Source organism: Phalacrocorax aristotelis, chromosome 5 (assembly GCF_949628215.1).
Source record: "Phalacrocorax aristotelis chromosome 5, bGulAri2.1, whole genome shotgun sequence".
Lineage (NCBI taxonomy): Eukaryota > Metazoa > Chordata > Aves > Suliformes > Phalacrocoracidae > Phalacrocorax > Phalacrocorax aristotelis.
This window is the reverse complement of record NC_134280.1, coordinates 35,507,859-35,527,155: the sequence shown is the minus strand read 5'-3', so window position 1 is coordinate 35,527,155 and position 19,297 is coordinate 35,507,859. Positions and strand designations below refer to the sequence as shown.

General features: G+C 40.0%; 1 protein-coding gene across 3 annotated transcripts in view; it reads left to right on the top strand.

The window, feature by feature from the left end:
* Nucleotides 1-16,536, top strand: part of MFSD6 (major facilitator superfamily domain containing 6) — a 32,111-nt gene extending 15,575 nt beyond the window's left edge. For all 3 annotated transcript variants that reach the window (XM_075093934.1, XM_075093932.1, XM_075093933.1), the window contains 5 exons: nucleotides 3,605-3,702; nucleotides 9,712-9,873; nucleotides 10,459-10,557; nucleotides 12,140-12,420; nucleotides 14,321-16,536. In XM_075093934.1, the coding sequence (XP_074950035.1) occupies nucleotides 3,605-3,702; nucleotides 9,712-9,873; nucleotides 10,459-10,557; nucleotides 12,140-12,420; nucleotides 14,321-14,509 (829 nt within the window). In that variant the 3' untranslated portion in view covers nucleotides 14,510-16,536. The remainder of the gene's footprint in view (nucleotides 1-3,604; nucleotides 3,703-9,711; nucleotides 9,874-10,458; nucleotides 10,558-12,139; nucleotides 12,421-14,320) is intronic.
* The last annotated feature ends 2,761 nt before the right edge of the window (nucleotides 16,537-19,297 follow it).

The window sequence follows — 19,297 nt, the reverse complement described above, 5'->3', positions numbered from 1 at the left end:
TTTATATATATAAACATAATATATACGTAAATATATATCTATAAATGTATAAAATTACATAAATATAAATTTAAAAAAACCCTGAAAATTCCTTGTTTACTGTTTTGGCATAAAAACAGTTATGGAATTCAGGTGTAAGGTCTTGTATGAAATGAGATAGAAGCCCCTTTTAATCCACAGCTGTGAATATTTCACAGGGTATTTCACAGTTAGAGGAAAGGTGGCTTGATATCTCTTTTTGGTAAGACGACTTCAGTGCTGAGGTTGTCTCACCTTCCACTAACTTCTGTCCTGAATGTTTTTTTAAAATTTTTTTTTAAAAAGGATATTTGCGCTCTTTCTCCTGTGTTGTTAGACTCCTAGATGTAGACAGTCTTTTTGCAGTATTTATTTGAACATTATCATTTAATTTTTCCTTCCTGTCCTAATTATTTGAAGACAGGCATGAGTACCAGAAGTGCATGCACTGTCACAGTAGCAGGAAAAAAATGCTATTGACTGTCCTTTGTAGAACTACAAGAAAACAGGTTTTACACCTTTGTCAGGTAGAAGCTCAGTTTTCCTCTTCTAGCCTTTAAAGCTTTCTATTTATACCATTGTATGTGTTGGCATATAAGATCCTTACAACATTTTGAAACCTATTCTGTTTCAACAGGGTTTTTTTAACTAATACTCAAATTATTGTCCAAGCTTTTTAAGCACGACTATACTAAACATGCTGATTAAAATCCCTGATTTCTGACTTCATTAGCTTTATTGTTCATACACATGTGCACTGCATGTGTGTGTTATACATGCTGCTAGTGTTTCTAACATCGTATATTAGCAGGTATATTCATCTAGTATGAATCTGGAGTAATGACAGTGATCGGTTCATCTGGAAAGCTGTTCTGTGATTGTACAGATTTACGAGGGATGGAATATTGCAGATGTTAGTTATTTTTTGCCTTGCCTCCAGTCACCTTCTGAGAGATGACAGAGTAAATGTTCATTTAAAAGTAAACTAAAGAGTTAAAAAGAAATAAGTGATCAGAAAGTGTGGCGAAGCTCACAAGTTCTTTGAGAGGATATTGTGATGGAAAAGCATGCAAAACTGGCTATCAAATATTTAGACACCATTGTTGAATGGTATCCTGTGCAGAAGCACTCATAACTGCCCTTCAGTTTGGGAAGATGATGTTAATCTGTGAAAATAAGTTCCTACTTGAGGGTAAGCTTGAATGTGTTTGTCTGACCATAATTCCAGCATTTGAGTTTTTATAGGAAGAAGAAACTGGTAGTCATGGCTGTAAACGGCTTAATCTCCTTGACATAAATATAGATTCAGTGCTTTAAATGTTTAACCTGTAAATTGAATACGGTGTCTCTGTGGATACTGCATATAGGGTTCATAAGGAACATGTTTACATTATCCATTTAGGTCAGATAAAGAGCCTAAGTGATTATTATAAATACTTTTTTTAAAGGACTCTGTAAATACACAGTTCTCATGTGGCATACCCCTCCAGAAGCATAATTATAGAAATCTTCATAAACTGTAATTTACCTGAAACTCTGTACATATTCTGACAAACTAAAAGGTAGAACCTGACTAAATTGCTGCTCTTGAACTTTGAATCCAAATCTTTCTGCAAGTGTAACATGGCGGAAAAGCACAGATAGCCAAGTGTGTTGGTGATGATGGAAAAACTATGAAGCAGGAGGAGACCTCTTCACATCTCTGGTCTGGCTGTGATAGGGAACAGCTGAGATGGGAAGAAAGTTCTTGGTGCACAGGCAAAGTTTTTGCTAGATGAAAACGAAATTAAGCTGGCAAGAACTGGTCCTAAACAGAGAGCTGGGTGCATCTGTGCTGCTGAGAAACAAGTATATGGTGAGGTGATCCCTTTGTATCCCCAAAAGCGTGCATCACCCTGGGCCTTACTAATAGGGGGATGAAGAAAGGAGCCTGCAGACCTTTTATGTTTGCTTACCTTTTGTGGCAAATGTGTCCTGATACTCTACAGAAATACGATTGTACTTAAGAATTACATTGAGTTGTGGCTATGAAAGGAACTAAGTTGTTTGTTTGGAACAGAAGGCATTAATTAAATGGGGAGATGACATTTATGATGTATGGTGCAAAGAACAAGTTTGTTCTCTTTATTGTATAATACCGAACTTTTTCATGGCTTCCCATGTTTTCTTCAATGAATGCAGGGGCCTGTGGTGCCTAAAGGCAGCTTAAAGCAGCTATTCATGGACCTTACATGTATCTGGAAGCAACACAGCTTGGTCTGATGTGTGATTTGGCGGGGGGAGCTTCCTGCAAGCTTACCCAACTTGCTGAAAGTAAAATATATTGGCTCCTGTAAAACCACCTTGTTGTGAAATGCACAGACCTGTCTTTATAATTTTGAATGTTTTTTGATATCACTGACGTGATGAAAACTATCGTACTGGTATTTTAGCTGTCAACATGTATATTTGGAGATCTCAAATGTTAAGAAGATGCTGCATTTTTATGATTGCGTCTCTCTCTAGATTTTTCTGTCCCTATGTACCATTTAATTAAATCTTGGTGTGCTTTTGTAAAATAACTAACTGAAAAAGCAGCACAAATAATAAGGAGCTCTTTCATAGTGCCTGTGCTTACACCTTAATATCAATTGCATTTATTCCACTTGTGCCAACCGAGGGGTTGACCAAGAAGCCATGTTTGGACACTAAATAATCCTTGTCCCTGAAAAAAATCTTTAAAGGTTGCAATAGCATCTCTTCTCAAGCTAAAAACATGTTTTGAATTAATTCTTTGTTTCCTGAGATCCATCTGAAAATAAGAGAAAAATAGCTGGATGAATAAGCACCCTGGAGGTAAGCTAAGCTAAATCTGAAAACTGGAGGGGATAAGTCAGCAGGTTCAATGTGTAGTGGGAAATGCACTGCACAAATAGGCTTTATGCTTCATTGTTTAAAAACTGTTAGAAGAGCTTTTTTTCCTCTTGGTTCTGAGATGCAGCATCTGCTGCTTTTCAACAGGATGGTTAAGTTTTATCCTGAGGCATGTTGTTATAAACCATATTGCTTCTGTGGGATGTGTTCTTAGAATAGTTCTGAGCAGTTTGCAGATATGGGAACTATAAATTTATATATTAATTGGGGTACAATTAATTGATCTAATACAAACCTGCACCAGGCTTACATTAAAATGGAAGAATGAATCTCTGAACAATTAGAAAAGATTGTTTCAAAGGGATGTTGAGTGTGCTTAGAAATGGTCACACTGAAATACAGTCCTGTGCAAGAACATGGCATGGAACTCCAGAGCTTAGTTAAAAGCTCAGTGAATCTGCTGTCCCTTTGAAGTTATTTTTCCATTAGCATTTTGAAGAGAGTCTTAACTTCAGCCTCAGTTAGAATATGTGTTTGGAGTGGGCAAGAGGAGAGTTTATGTTTGGGTGCAGGACTTACAGAATGTATTTTGTGTTGAGCAAATGCTTTAGACTGGTGAAGTGTTTGTACAGGTCCAAATGATTTCTGAAGCAGTAAGAGTAAGGTATATTACAGCATACCAATAAAGGAAAGTGCAAACTCTCCTGACTTGTCTTTTCCTTCCTTCCTTTAGAGTGCTTTATATTGGCCTTGCCTGTAATACAGCTCGATACATTTACGTCTCATATCTGGAAAACGCCTGGACTGTTCTTCCGATGGAAGTACTTCAAGGTAAGACAGTGCAGTAATGCCCTTCCAGTATAAGATCAGGTGTTTACATTTATCTTGTTTTCAAATGAACAGTGATTAAGTAAAAATCTGCTATTTCTCTATTTTTATTGACCACAAATATCCCAGAGCATGCAGGTTCATAAAACATTACTCTTTTTTGGGGGGAAATATTTGACGTCAAAAGGGTGGGTTTGCATTTAGTTTTGCGCAGTTCTGTGTTTATTCAAACAGAACTGTGTGAGACCAACACACCCTTTAACTAAACAAAGAGACAGAAGCACGAGCTGGGTACACACCTACTGCAAATCCTGTTTGGTGGTAAATGTGAACTTCATTAAATGCAAAAGGTTGCAGTTCTTGAAAGAATACCGTAAAAAAAAAAAAAAAAAAAAAGAACATAGTCTGGGGCATTCTGTCTCTGTTAAAATATTTTGAGTTTTTCAGTAGTATTGTTTGCTCAATACCTTTAGACTACAGAATTTTCTTTTTTTAATAGCTAGAGAGGAATTTCTTTTAATAGCTTTGTGCTAATAGAGCTTCTTTAAGATACTTGCCCTTTAATTTAATTAGGACAGACAGAGGTGTGGTCTGTGGAACGTAATTTGAGCCCCATTTTCAAGTTGTGTTGTCAGAGAAGTCTGTAAGACCTTCGCTGCAATGTTAAAGTTTTGATTGTTCAAACTTAAATTTTACGACATTTTTTTTTGTGTCTTTTAGTGGGTACCACTTCTCAAAACCAGGAAAAATCTAAGCTATTTTACTTTCTGTTTCTTTATTGTTTGAAGAATACTGAAGTATTTGGGTTTGCAAGATTGCAAGAGAATGGTTAATTTAAATGCAGAAAATGTTATCCCTGCCTTTAAAAGTAATTGTACCATCTTCGTTAAAACCAGCATTTTGGCTTTATATAAGCTACAAAGATACCAGGGGACTGGAGCATCACTCTTACAAGGAAAGGCTGAGAGACCTGGGTTTGTTCAGACTGGAGAGGAGAAAGCTGAGGGGGGATTTTAACAATGCTTATAAATATCTATAGGGTGGGTATCAAGAGCATGGGGCTAGACTCTTTTCAGTGGTGCCCAGTGACAGGACAAGGGGCAATGGGCACAAACTGGAACACAGGAAGCGCCACCTGAATATGAGGAAAAACCTTCCTTTGAGGGTGCCAGAATAGTGGCACAGGCTGCCCAGGGAGGTTGTGGAGTCTCCTTCCCTGGAGACATTCAAAACCTGCCTGGACGAGGTCCTGTGCCCCCTGCTCTAGGTGTGCCTGCTCAAGCAGGGGGGTTGGACAAGATGATCTCCAGAGGTCCCTCCCAACCCCTACCAGTCTGTGAGTCTGTGATTAAATGGAGCTTCATAAACAGAAAATTTTCCACAGATTATACTTAGAAGATTTATTTTTCTAGGTCAGCATAATTTGAATTTGCATTGCCTTGTTCTACTAGATTTACAGAAATCTTTGTAAGGTAGATTTTAACTTGAGTTATAAAATGCCACTGGAGAGCACCATGTAGACCTCTACATATATGTAGTATACATATATTGTGTTTTTGTCCTGGCTGCTTCCCTCCCTGCTAACAAAACCAGTTGATTGTACTAAAACTGCCACAACAGGAAGCTTCTAAATTTTATTATTTAAAAAGCCCCAAACCACAACTGTTGAATTGATACTTCATCATTCATACTAAGTGTTAAATATGAAAATGTTGCAGAGAACCTGAAAAATGCCTGTGAGTTATACTCTTGCCTGCTTAAACATCTAGGGAGGAACAAGTGATGAATATAGAGCTTTGGATATTACCTTCTAGGTAATCCTGTTTCAAAGACACCTCAACTCAAAATATAGGAAAAAAACTTGTGTCTCAACAATGCAGCCGTAAGTTTGTGCCCAGAAGCATCTTGTAGTCATGGCTGAGAAAGAAGTTTCTTTTATTTTGAATCTTGTTTTTGTTCTGCTGAAATTTCAATATGAATTGCTTAATATGTAGGTCTGCTTTTACAACAAGGGTGTGAGCGCGCTGTTTTGGTGTTTTTTTCTGTGTGGTGTCTCTTGAATAATCGAGATTTAAAGAAAAAACTACAGACCTTCAGAATAATACTTTCTCACAAATTTATCTGGCACACTTTCTGTATATCTAGCCACTGCTGAATCATGTACACTTGGGTTAATCTTGCTATATGCAGTTATTTATAGTTAGCAAATAAGAAAGTTAAAAACAAACCAAACACACACATACACCCCTGCCCTGAAAGCCTCTTCGTGTTCTAGCCTGCATCTAGCATGGTTTATTAGTGTCCATGAAGTCCATAGGTACGCTATATGTGTGTATAATTACTAACACTACATTTGTTACCTTCCAATAATCTCATTCAGCATTGCTCTAATGAGGGATCAGGTTTATCTTTTTAGAAGTAGCGTTGACTCTTTTCCCCCCCCTCTTTATTCTTTCCCCCTCCTTGCTCTTACAGTTTTAATCTCTTCTTGATTCGTTATTTCTCTTGTAGCAGTTACGAAATCCTGTTCTCTGTGGGTTCTGCTTTCTTTCCTACACATCCACTGAATCTGTCGGTAGGGGTAAGAGGTGACACCTTAATGAAACTTGGTGAGGTGGAAGCTCTTTATTTTTGTTCAGTGAGTTTGTTGACAGATTGAGGTAAGAGTTGTAGCTGCTTTGCATAGGTAAGGTTAGGAGTATTTGAAAACAAAAGAAAGAGTAGATTGTGCAGACCACGTGGGTACCACGTGGGCTGCATGACTGCGTCAAGTTGATAAGTCTTTTAAATCTGCTGGTGAAGTCCTTGTTGTAATTGTACATAACTCTTTTTCCAGGAAGCTGTCAAATTCTGTGTAAATTCCAGTTCCATCAGCCAGGGGGGAGTGTGGGGGTTTAAGGTCAACAATAGTTTCAGCTGACTTTTGTAAAGAATTTAATTTTCTTCTTAATATGCTTCTGCAATACAAGAAGGATTATCCCCATGTGCTGTGCTGAAGGGCATAGAGGCATTTCTGGAAGATGGTTCTGCAAACTGCATCTATTGATTGCAGTAAGAAACTGTGTTTCAGTTGCTGTCTGTAACTGGGGTGGGGAGGACTCTTTAAGTACATTGCACTCTCAAAGGAGTAAATGAGGAGATTTAAACTCACTTCATAATTTAGAGTTTTGAAGCTGTATGTTGTATTGACTTTCACGTGCAATGTATGAAAATAAGAGCTTAGGCTGAATCTCTAATAACTGAAAATTTCACGACATCCTTGTAGGCAAATGCATGTAGTGTGTATATGTATGTCATCAGTCTGCAAACATGCAGTCTTGTTCATTTTGCACTTAACAGAATAAGCTTTGATATGCTAGTTAGCTGCAGCTTATTCCAAAGCAATGGTCCAAATTCTCTGGTAACATCGATGCTAGCTCACCAATTTGCATAACAGGAATTTTCTAAATTACAAAACTACCTTGATAACCTGAAAATTAGCTATTTTCACTTAGCAGTTATCCAGCAAACTCCAAAACAAGCACTATTCTAAGTAGTGATGCCTACTGATGCTCCAGCAAGAGAGTTATGTATAGAGAGCAAAAAGCTTGGGTTTTTAACTGGCAATAATTAGGATATATCCCTTTGGACATAAATGTGGCTCACCAAATCTTCAGCTATTGGTTTATATGTAGCTTATCCTAAGTTTGCTAAACATTGTTATTCTAAGCATAACCCTAGGGTTGTTCCACTTGTTGGAACTATAGTCCAGATGGTTAAATGGTGTTTAGTGGTTTTAGCAAATAATGTCACAAAATATATATCGTAAACAACTTCTTTTAAAAGAAGAATTGTTGTTATCAGTAATTCAGACCAGACTTCTTATAAAAGTTGTTGTAAAAACTGTTCCAAATAGTCACTGTTGTATAAATAATTATTAAAAAAAAAAATCACACTAGTAATGTAGACATACTTTAAAAGAAAAAAAAGCCTGTACCTTTAAAGGCAAGTGAAATAAGCTGGTGTAATGGTATGGATTTGTTTTCAGACGACCTGGGAACACTATCTTCGGTCTGGATTGCCTAGTAAAGGTGAAAACATCCAAGAACCTGTTGGTTAAGTTATGGCCTTTTGTTTCAAACAAATACAGTGGTATTGTGCTTCATGGTTCAAATAATTTCTGATGTGTTTTTAATTGCCTGGCTCTAAAACTTGACTTTCTCTGATGAAACTGAATGTTTTACATTAATTGATATCCTTTTTAAAACCAAAACCGTATGATCTATATTAGATTAGTTTCGCTTTGTTACTTGGAAAGTTCTTGGTTGTTATTTTCCATGCATTAAAAAAAAAGTAGATATTCAGTGAGTTTTAAAACTCTGAACTTTTTTGATAGAAGATCTGAGTTTTAAAGCCTTAAACTGTAAATGGTAAGGTAAAATACACTTGTCCTAATGTAAGCCTTTTATTTTTTAACAAGGTGATGTAGTATTAACAAAACCAGCTCTGCAATATATAAAGGTGACCTCTACAAACCCAAAGTTTGAGAAATTTTTATTTAGATTTTGAACAAAAATGAACTGTATGGCCTTGTGGACATCCAAGATGTCTATACCTGAACTGTATCAATTCCATGCAGTGCTATTTATCATTTTACAGCTAAACAAAATGCAAGTTACTCTGTGAGTACATTACAAAATCATGTGTTTTCTTGCTCTTAGGAGTCTTCAGCCTAAAAGCCTAAGTCATGACTGAGTGTCCAGCTGTTCATTAATAAGTCAAGTGTAGAGGACAGGAACATGTTGACTGAATCATCAGTTGTGCCAACATTATTTTTTTAAACCGAGGCAGTAGAGCTTAGGCGTTGGTAAGCTGTGATGACTATTTTTAATACCACTCAAATAAGAAAAAAATATTCCCACTCAATCTGAGGGTGGCAAAATAGTTCAGGCTTATTTAATGTGCGATGAGCTACAAAACTGTTTTGTTTTTCCAGCTTCTCCACAACCCTGCCTTTTCCTGTCCTGTTCTTCTCTAGTCCACAAAAACCTACCAAGCAGGTGCTCAAAGGCGAGGGCCCCATCTGCAGCCTGCTTCTGCATGCTGATGGTCACGCACTGCCTTTCCCCTTAGCTGTCCTCCTTCTGTGGTAGGAAAAGGCGTTCATAACCCTGAGCCTACAAGGCATGTGCCAGAAAGAGACTTTCAAAATCTCTGCTGGGGAGCTAGGGCTGTCTTGGATACATGGCCGTCGTTTATAGCAGCGAGGACCTCTGCTGCGCTCGGTCCCCGGAGTGGGTGAAATGCGAGGCGGCGGCAGCGTGTGGCAGCGCCTACGCAGGATGCAGTCATCGCCGGAGGAAGGGCATGCTGACTCTGCCTTTAAACAGCAGGCGTGAAAATCATCATCTTTGGCCTGCCCTGAAGAGCTTGCATGCTTTTCCTGTCCAGACCAGTCAGTGCTAAATGCAGAGCCTGTTGGTGTTGAGTTCAGAAGGAGTTTGTTTGGGGATTGGTTTTGGGGTGAGTGAGAAAGGGCAGGAGGGAATGAATTCTGAAATGACATGGATATCTCCGATATTGTTCGGCTTTTATGACCTTTGTGCTGCCTTCATTGTGGCAGTAAGGAGACTGCTGAGAGGCATCAATACTTTAATTGCCTGCAGTTTATGGAATCCGGACCATATTTCAGAGGCCCCGGGTTACTCTTGAAGGGTCAGGAATCTGGCAGAGAGACTTTCAAGGTGCTCTATTTAGTCTTCCTAGGGACTGTGTCTCGAGAAGTGAGGTCATCTTAGAGGGAGAAAGAGCTATTGACAGACCCTGCAGAAGGAGGAGTCATCATGTCTCCCTGTGGCTGCATTGCCAGTATCACATTACCAAAAGCTGATCTGTACTTTGGATCACACACGTTTGTCAGTGAAAGGATTTTGTTTTACTGCAACGCATGCTCCAGCCGACCAGTGCAGTTGCTCTGATGTTGTGTTAGTACACTTGCGACCCTATACTCTTCACATTTTTTCATCTTTCTAGGTGTCACACATGCGGCTATATGGGCGGCTTGTATTTCATACCTTAGCGCAGCGGTGCCTCCGGAGCTGAGAACATCAGCCCAGGGAATCCTGCAAGGTCTCCATTTGGGTCTGGGCAGAGGATGCGGGGCTATGGTTGGAGGGGTTTTGGTCAATTACTTTGGTAAGCAAAAATTGTATTGAAGTATTTTATTTTATTTATTGAAGTTCTGGTTTTACTGAGCTACCAGCTTTAAAATTATTTATGCTTAAGGTATTGTTATGTTTTAAAGAGTAATATACTTTGCATAAATCATGGAATCATAGAACTGCTCAGGGTGGGAGGGACCTCAGGAGATGTCCAGGCCCCTGATCAATGCAAGGTTAGCTCTGAATTCAGACCAGGTTGCTTATGGCTTTGTCCTGTCAGTGTTACAGACTGATTAAATAAGTTACGCCTAGATCCTTTCAGTATTGTGTGAGCAAATCTCCACCCTGCTCCTTAAGTGAAGTAAATGAATCCTTTGTGAGAGAGTAGGTTGATACTGTACAGCCTCTCGATGAACAAATGAGAATCTAATTACTTGTTAAAAATCTTTTGCAAAGCCTGTAGAAGAATTGCTGGGGGAGGAAAATGCGATAAAACAAGCTAGTAAGAGTCTACATGGGACAGTACATCCAAAGGAGCACATAATGCTGACTCATCTGGTATTATTTTATTAAGTAAGTAGATTCTCCATTTAAAAAAAAAATATATATCTCATTACAGGTCCTGCTGCCACGTTCAGAGGAATAGGGATGGCTTGTTTAGTGATTCTTCTTCTATTTGCACTGATCCAGTGGCTCTTGGTTCCCGATGAAGAAGAAGGTAAATATTTATGTCACTGAGACACTACAAAATTAGAGTTAGTGAAAAAAGGTATCTCTGAAGCTGCTCCCTGCAGCTTTAATTTTGTATGTTTGGTGTCTTTACTCAGATTTTGACAACACAGTTTGTTTTCAAGTGAGAGGTTTTTGCCCAAGCAATGCTAGAGATTGAAGTGGTGTGCTTCTGCTGTAAGAAGGGCACCATAAGGGCACCATTGAGTTCTTGGAGGTCAATAGGAGGAAAGCATAACACGTTTTACTACCTGAATATCCTCTCAGTTCTGGGAATCCCTTAGGTTAGTCTTAACAGCTGTAGCGAGTCATTTCAGTTGCATCAGTTCTTTAAGGTCACCTTGACCACTGCATGCTCTCATATTCCACCAGTCCAAGCCACCTCTGCCAGAAATCGTAGAGGTGGCTTCAGAGGACAGAAGCTTTTTTAAGTGCCTCAGATTTGTTCTGGCACATGAGAAATCTCTCCTCCGGTGGAACCTGAACTTTTTCATCTTTGCCTTTATTAATATAAACCTGAAATGAAATAGTGCAAAGTTAAGGATTTAACATGAATCTGATTCTTACAAAGACAATAAAACTGTGGCAGATTCTGAGAAGTCATGAATTTATGATCTGCTTTTTACCCAAATGCTACTTTCCAATATGGGCTTTGAGTATGAAGTGAAAGTTAGTTTTCTTTAGCTGGAGTATTAAATAGATTGTCCTTGACTAGTTATCAAGTTGCCCGTACTGAAATGTTCAAATATTTATTTTGCTAGAATTTTCTTCACCTCTGTTCAAACGATAATAACAAAAAATGGAGAGGTGAAAAGGATATTTGCTGTTTCAGTTTCCCATCAACCTTTGGTTAGTTACATGTGAACCTACAAAAGAACAGTTTGTTCTCAGTGGCCTTGTTCTCTTTAGTTTGTTTCAGTCTTTGGTCTTCATTTAATGCACGCTATCCATCTTAAGAGCGTGTATCTTAATTTTAAGCATGGCAGTAATTAGGTTGCTTTCAACAAGACCAGTTGGATGAGTAAAACTAAGCATGTGGTCAAGTGTGTGCAGGATTAGTCTCTTCATCTCTTCACCACTAGAGAACACCCAGCCATTGCTTCAAATAGCCAGTACTGTCTGAGAGCCTGTAAACAAAATATGAGTACAAATGAGTTGTAAGATGCAGGCTTTATGCAGAGAAATAAGTTTGCTACAGGTCTGAAAGCCTTATTTTCAATTTGCATTAAAATAATTTAAATTTCCATGTAACATGAAAATACGTATTTCTGATAGCTAGCTGGGAATAAATGGATGCATCATACTCCTTAGACCCTCCTGTGAATGCAGCTATCAAAAATACCTCGCTGCAGTTGCAGAGCAGCCTTGGCTTGTACGGACAACATCCACGCCATGTTTCCCTAACTAGATTGTGGCGTGTCTCGCTCCTGGCTGTTTGTGCCAGTGTTCTGCCTTCAGTACGGTGATAACCGTATTATGAAGGCAAGAAACACTCAGTGTTCATTGTCTGCTTCACATGTTTTTTTAAGCTTGTTGGCTTTTGCCAGTGATTATTTTGTTTTAAATTTCAGAAAAGGCAATGCTGGCGGAAAGGATCCCAGTGCCTTCCAGTCCTGTTCCCATAGCAACTATTGACCTTGTACAACAGCAGTCAGAAGACATCATGCCTCGGACTGAGCCCAGGCTCCCTCTAAAGAAAACAAAACACCAAGAAGAGCAAGAGGATGTGAACAAGCCTGCCTGGGGCATCAGCTCTTCTCCTTGGGTCACCTTAGCTTATGCTGTCTACCAGATAAAAGAGATGGTTAAACTATCCAAAACCAATCCAAGTCCTGAGAATCAGCCTTTGCAGGTAATATTCTAATGTACAGGAGGTTCCTACCTGTTTGCTGGGTGCTTGAAAACCTTTATACCTGTGTAGATCTGTTAGTACCTGGCAGGTATTCTCTGTTGGCTTGTAATAAATTTGGGGTTGTGAAACAGTAGTTGAAATACTGCAGGGAACTGAGTTGCTTCTTCTGTAGAGAACAGCAGGAATAACTATTTTTACAAGTATTATCTTCCTGAAGATGGGAGGTGAGGGGGAGACATAGGAAGACTCTGTTTTATACAGGCTTGCATATACTTGAATTCCCTTCAAGTTTACATTTGTTTCCATTTTAGTTGGAATCTGCGGGTTGTGCGTTTTGCAAATTATCACAAGGTGATAATTGAGCATGAAGGTGCACAGCTGCTTAACAGTGTGAGATGATTTTTATTTAGTTTTTCTTCCTTGGCTGATGCTGTCAAATGTCTACATTGTTGCAGAAATAGGTGTTCAAGACAACTACAGGTGGGGTGCGGAGCCTTCTGTTCAAATAAAGTTTGTCTTTGTTTGTTTGTTTGTTTGTTTTTTGTATCTAGAGTTACACCAGATGAGAGCCATTCCATGACTTAAAATGTCTGATTGCTGGTGCTTACTTCACACCATTTCCTTTCTGTCTAGTCTCCCCCCAAAATACCTTTTAATGCCTTTAGCTTCATCAGTGATTGGATGGACTTGGATCTTGAACTACCATCTAATGCTTTGGACATGCCTTTTAGAATGGAGCTGAAGCATGCTGCTTAAGCAAAGCAGGGAAATGCTGTCAATGCAAGTTCTAGAACAGCACGGTTAATGTTAAAACCACTGTGTTTACCTGTCTGGAAGGAGTGGCTGAGGTTACTTCTTAGGCATCCAGTAGGCATAAACACAGAAATCCTTTTTTCACTGTTGCTGTCTTTAGGAATGGGTAATTTGGGGTATGAGTGTGAATCAGCGGAGCAGAGTGTGTAGGAGATCACTGACCAGGTGAAATTCCTGCCTTTTTTATTTGTCTTTATTCCTGAAAATATATTTACAGGCATGTCTGCTTTAGGTTGGTTGGGTTTTTGTTTTTGAACTTCCCTGGCTCAAAGAATGAGTTTTTTACAGTGACACTGAAGGTACCACTGGGTCTCTGACATCGAAGTAATTTGTCCAGACAAACTGCTCTGTTTCCCATTGGTAAATGTCCTCAGGGTCTTGGTTAGTGTAAGCTGCTGTCTTTTAAAAAGGGAAATCAGAGAAAAGCAGTTGCATGGAACTTAAGCAATGAACGTGGCAAGAAAAGGATGTTTTGCAGTCGTGTGGTGTTGGAGGGGGACTTGTCCACCGCTGCTGGAGACTGCCCAGCCGCTTCACTGAGAATTGTGAAGAGGCCAGAAAGGCTTTCGTACCTGTTGGCACCTCTGTGGCACATGATCTCTTCATTATTCTTTCCTTTCTGTAAAAATACAGTGCTGATATAAAAGTGGTTCTTGTTGTCCGAGCAGTATCTCGGGGAGGGAGGGAACCACTGAGGAAAGCTGTATTTAAGGCGCATGAAAAAATTTTACAGAATTGTTTGGTCAAAACAATGATCTTGTCTGAACACTTTTGAAGTCCAGTTAACTGTTTCTTTTTTTTCCTTGAAACACAAGAAGTTTGTTTTTTGCATGCTTCTTGGGAAAGTGCAGTTAGGAAAAGAGATAGAAGGTAAGCTACTCTCTGCTTGCTATTAGTGTCATCTGGATTTAAATGTACTACTTTTGCTTTGCTGCTTTAAGTTTGATTTGTTATGTTGCGGGCATTTGAAGTAAGTGCTTTGTGAATTTCCAGAAGTGCCTGAATGCATCTGGGGGCATACCGCTGGGGATAGTGTCGTGAGTGTTTATACTTACCTTCCGCATGCAATCCTTTCCCCTCTCTTTAGAAAATCAATGAGAATTGCAGCGCTTCATCAGCCAGCTCAGCAAGACAAGCCCAGAATCCGACAGATTCTGGGCAGTCCAGAAATTGTTCAGCACCAACACCTACAGCAACATCAGATTCCCAAGTAGATGGCAACCGCGTTGTGTTGGATCATGATGCTCAGCCTGCTGCTGCTGCTCCAGCGCCCTGAGATGCGCTCATCTTATCAAATCCAGTGCATGGAATTCTGCTTCTTACCTGGGAAACGCCGGAGTAGGAGCTCAAAAGTAGGACTTCCTTCATCTTAATGATCATAACGTGATGCAGTGCAAGCTTTTAACTATATAAAGAATATTCATAGGACCACACAGAGCAACATGAGCAGGGAAGCCAAAAGTTCGGAATTCTTGAGGGAAGTGATGTCGCCGGATCTAACGGTAGGAAGAATTCTTGGCTGCTTTGCTAAAGCTGAGTCAAATGCTATGAGATTTCTTTGCAATCTGTAGAAAAAGGGAGCTCACTCTTCAGAGAGCGTCTGACTTGATTGGATAATTTTCTTTTTTGAATTTGTTCCCAAGACAAAACGAAAAGACTTTTTAGGAGAGAAACTGAGTTTCCCTGCATAGTCTATTAGGAAATATCAGATCCAATAAATATAGGAACAGCATGAAACTGTCTCTGTAAAGATTTCTCAGAAACAGAGTATCTTTAACAAGTGTATCTTCATATTACGGTGACAGATTAAGTGAAACACATATTCAAAGAATATGTTTTTGAAGCTAATGTTATCTTGTTTGAGATAAAGGTTTAGTTCAGCAAAGCAAAGATTTTGAACTGGTGTTTTAATGAAACAAAAAAGCTGGAGGAAGGCTTCTGAAGAAGTTAACCTCTGCGCTTGCAGCCCTTCAGCTGGGCATAGGTTGTGTGCGTTTGGGTAATTTTAGGTTTGATGTTGTTCTGAGACAAGAATCTTTGATCAAGATTGCACTACCTGAGATTGATCAAGGTTTTCAATGGACACGCTGTCTTTTGGGGTTTTTATTTAATCATCTATACAACGGTTTATTTAATGCAGTGTAGTTACTGTGGTTATTTATTAAGAAAATGGTAAGCTTTAAGTGCCTAGGGAAGGTGGGGCGTAGAGAGGAATCATTTAAAAATCTATATGTTGAGGATTATAGGGGCAAAGTTGTTGATGCAGAAACCAAGTCGAGTGAGGCATTCTCAGGAGGAAGCAAAGAGAACTAAACTGCAGTTTGTTTAGGGAATTACTTTACTCAGTGTCAAGACACTGGAAGACTTGGGATTATATTGTGTTATGCTTTTCAATATTAACTGCAGCCAGCCCACTTACTGGTGCGTAGTGAAAATCGCTGCTGCAGGGAAAGCCCAGTGCTCTGGGAGGAGCCGGGGGGTTTTAGTCAGGCTAGTGTTTTGGCCCCTTTGCTTATATTAACAGCTTGTTCCTGGGAGATGCTGAGCACCCAGCTCCTGTGGGCTGAGCGCTGCTCAGCCTCAGCCCTCCTTGACAGCAGACGCATGTGATGTGTCCGGCCGGCCGTGGGGAGGGCGCGTGCTGCGGGACCGTACGTGGTCCAGAGGCAAGGTTAACAGGAGCACAGGGTTAGGGGAGTGGAAGATGGCAGCAGCTAAGAAGGAAAGGGGTGAGCTGTTTTACCCACTTTGACATCCATTTAGCTTGACTGGAGGGGTGTCCCGTAGCTGTGCTTTAGCCGTGCTTTTAGAACAACCCGTGCTCTGGCGGTGCCTGGGACCAACACCATACACAATAAAAAGAAGCATTGATGACTAGCCACTAGTTACTTTTTTTGCACTTGAACTTAAATGTACTGTACTCACATAAATCCTCATGACTTGTCTAAGTGTCCTTTAAAATCAGAAATGTATTTATTGTATGTTTGTATAACTTGGGGGGAGAACTACAGACTGCACAGGTGACAGGACGGATGCGAAAAATCATCTTGAGGCAAACCGACCATTTGCTGAGTTCACGCTGTACGGCGTTACCTCAGCTGCTACTGCATAGCACGGGGATCGTGGGGTGAAGAGCTTGTACACTGTGTTTACACTTCAGAATTGTGTATTTGAAATGCCTGCTCTTTTTGGAATTGTATAGTCATTCTGTGTTGCAAAAATGGACATGTACACCTGGGTTTTGATATTTGTGAAACTGTAAAAACTGTGGTAAGAAATATAAAATATCCATAATCTATTTAACAGTATCAACCTGAACCTTTATTACATTTGCTCATATTATGGTGCCAGCAGGGAACATTTGCACTTGAATCGAAAATAATTCCATGCTAACTACCTTTTGCTAGGTTCACTGCCTGGAGGATAGTGAACCTAGAGCCTGGGAACTGCTCTTGTGTGGCGTGAAAATGGTTTCAGGATAAAATTGGACTGTAGGCACAAGTTTCCTTTTGCCGGGTGAGGAGGATGTAGAGGATGCACACCAATGTGCATCACAAACGGGCCGATACGGAAGCGTGCAGGACATCATGAGTGAAGGTCAAGATGGGATGGCGTTTGTCACCTAGCAGCTTTGAGGTAAGAGGCTGCTAAGTGCAGGTCACGTTGGCGCGTAGGGAAATACTTCCAGTTATTTCTGATTATATTTGCACTATTGCACATGCCCAGTGCATTTGGCTGGAATTTATTTTTATCTCAGGTCTAGTATGGTTCATTTTTTACTATTAGAAATTTTTAATCTGTATGCATACAAAAGCGATGACGGGGAGATCCTAGTGGCGGTGCTTGCATGTAACTGCCGGACCTATTTGTCACCTTACGAATCTGGCTTGGCGCTGGTTTGGATCTGTCGTGAGTGGAGAATGGGAAGGGCAGGCTCCTTCGGGGAGACGCATTCGAGGTAGAGGGGATGCTCCGTTTTGGAGCAACCACAGCTAATGCACAGCTACTGTTCCTTAAGTCTGCAAGGAGGGAGAAAACCTCGGGACATAAACACACCCAGTTTGCGTGGCAGCTCGTCGTCATATGTCCTGCTGTTCTGGAGAGAGTAAATGTGTAAAGAAGGAGAACCACAGAGTTGAAAAATACTTTTATTTAAAAAAAAAAAAATCTTGAAAGTGCAAGATCATATATCGAGTATGATGTACCGTGAATACAAAATAAATATAAAATCCTAACACCATGAAACAGAAGATAAATGTAACTCATCCTTCATGAATGAAGAAAAGCTTTTATAACAGTTAAGGCAAAAGATTAACATCTAGAGTCTGTTCGCAGATTTTCTGGCTGAACACTGGACAATACTTAACAGTTGTGTTTCAATAAACCCATGTAAGCTCCATACATCACAGGAGCACCGTGCAAGTAAACTCGCCATTGGCAAAGGGCTCAAACGACAGCAGTAGGTTTTGGTGGGGTTTATCAAATGCTTCCAATGTTGGAACAGGCTTGGCGGGATGTTTAAGGTCAGTCTCAGCTACCCACCCAAGCAGTTGTCATCCTTCTCATGTGCTGCTGCATTTCTGTCTTGCATGCACTTAGTAGTGTCCTGCTCTACCGGTGATAGTATTTACTCATCCCTCGGAAACAGTGGACTTTGCAACTACATAAAATGTAGCTTGGTTGGGTTTTGGTGGTGGGTTTTGGTTTTGTTTGTCTGGGTTTTCTTTTTTTTTTCCCTTGTGGGAGTAGGTGTACCTGGTGGCGTGCCGAATAATTTATAAGAAGGGACAGTGTCTGAAAAATGTAATTACCTGGTTTTTGGGGGCTTTTCCATTTAACCTATTGCATAGGTAAAATATTATCATAATGTATTATCTGGGCTATTGTATATAAATACATAAAATGTATTTATAGAAGGATAATCATCACTAGCTCAGTAAAGAGAGGAAATCAAGCAAAACTGTGGGTTTAAGCTAGGATAAATGTGATTTTCCCCCTTGACCTCAAATCACATGGATGGGAGTTCTTAGCTAGCTACAAAGTACACTGAAAAAACTTGCGTGCTTTAAAACATGCGAAAAACGTTTAAGACATCTCTTCAAGTAGCCTTTTCTGACTAATGTGTAGTAATTTTGAGTACTTCATTTTCATGATGGCAACAAAGGCAAAGGTAAAATAAATCTTTAGTCTACCAAGACAACTGTTCAGAGGTGTTTCCAGCCTTCCAAACCATCAGAGGTAATGAGGCTTTCCTCCATTTTCACAACAGCCAACGCTTCCGGCTTCTTGCTAGTGACAGGACCCCCCAAGCCAAGCCCGCCTTCCAGAGTGTGGCTGGCAAACTAACAGTGAATTTGGTAGTAGCAGCCTCTCTTAGAGGTGGCTCCTGCTGCCAGCAGCCTTCCTGAACAGAACTCCCTTGCTCTTGTGGACTTACCAGTGAGTGTACTTTGGATCACCTGCTTGACAGGCCGTCTCTTTGCTAAACATGCTATAGATTCTGCTTACGTATTTATAAATTTATGGCACAAAAGGGTGGAATATGTCTCTCTACTGTAAAATGGAAGAGTTCCTTTTAAAACTAAGCAAAATCGAAGGAATATAAAGGAGGAAGGACCTTGTAAATAAAGCTTTCAAGCATGAACTCTGAGTCTTGTTTTATACAGAGGAGCTCTTGGGACGTGGTACAGCAGCACTTCCCAGCACTGTCAGAGGTAACAGATTTTCTCCCTTGTCCACCGATGGACGATGAGAAACCACGACAGTGAATGCGCTGCTGAAGTTACGCTGCATCCCTGGGCATGTTACAAAGATAGCCCTTAGAAAACAAATATATCCTGGTCTGAAGTGCGCTTCTGGAGAGCTAACTGCTTCCCACCACCCACACTGGTGGGTTTGTAAGATAAGACAGTGACAGAATTAATGGTCTTTTGTTTTCTGCAGTTTGGAGACATGAAGGTGAGGATAGAAGAATATAGCGATAGTCTAAAGAACAAAAGAAAGAAATTACCTCTGCAGGTGGATGAACTGAGGGGACGTGATCTACTCCCTAGCCTAGGACTGT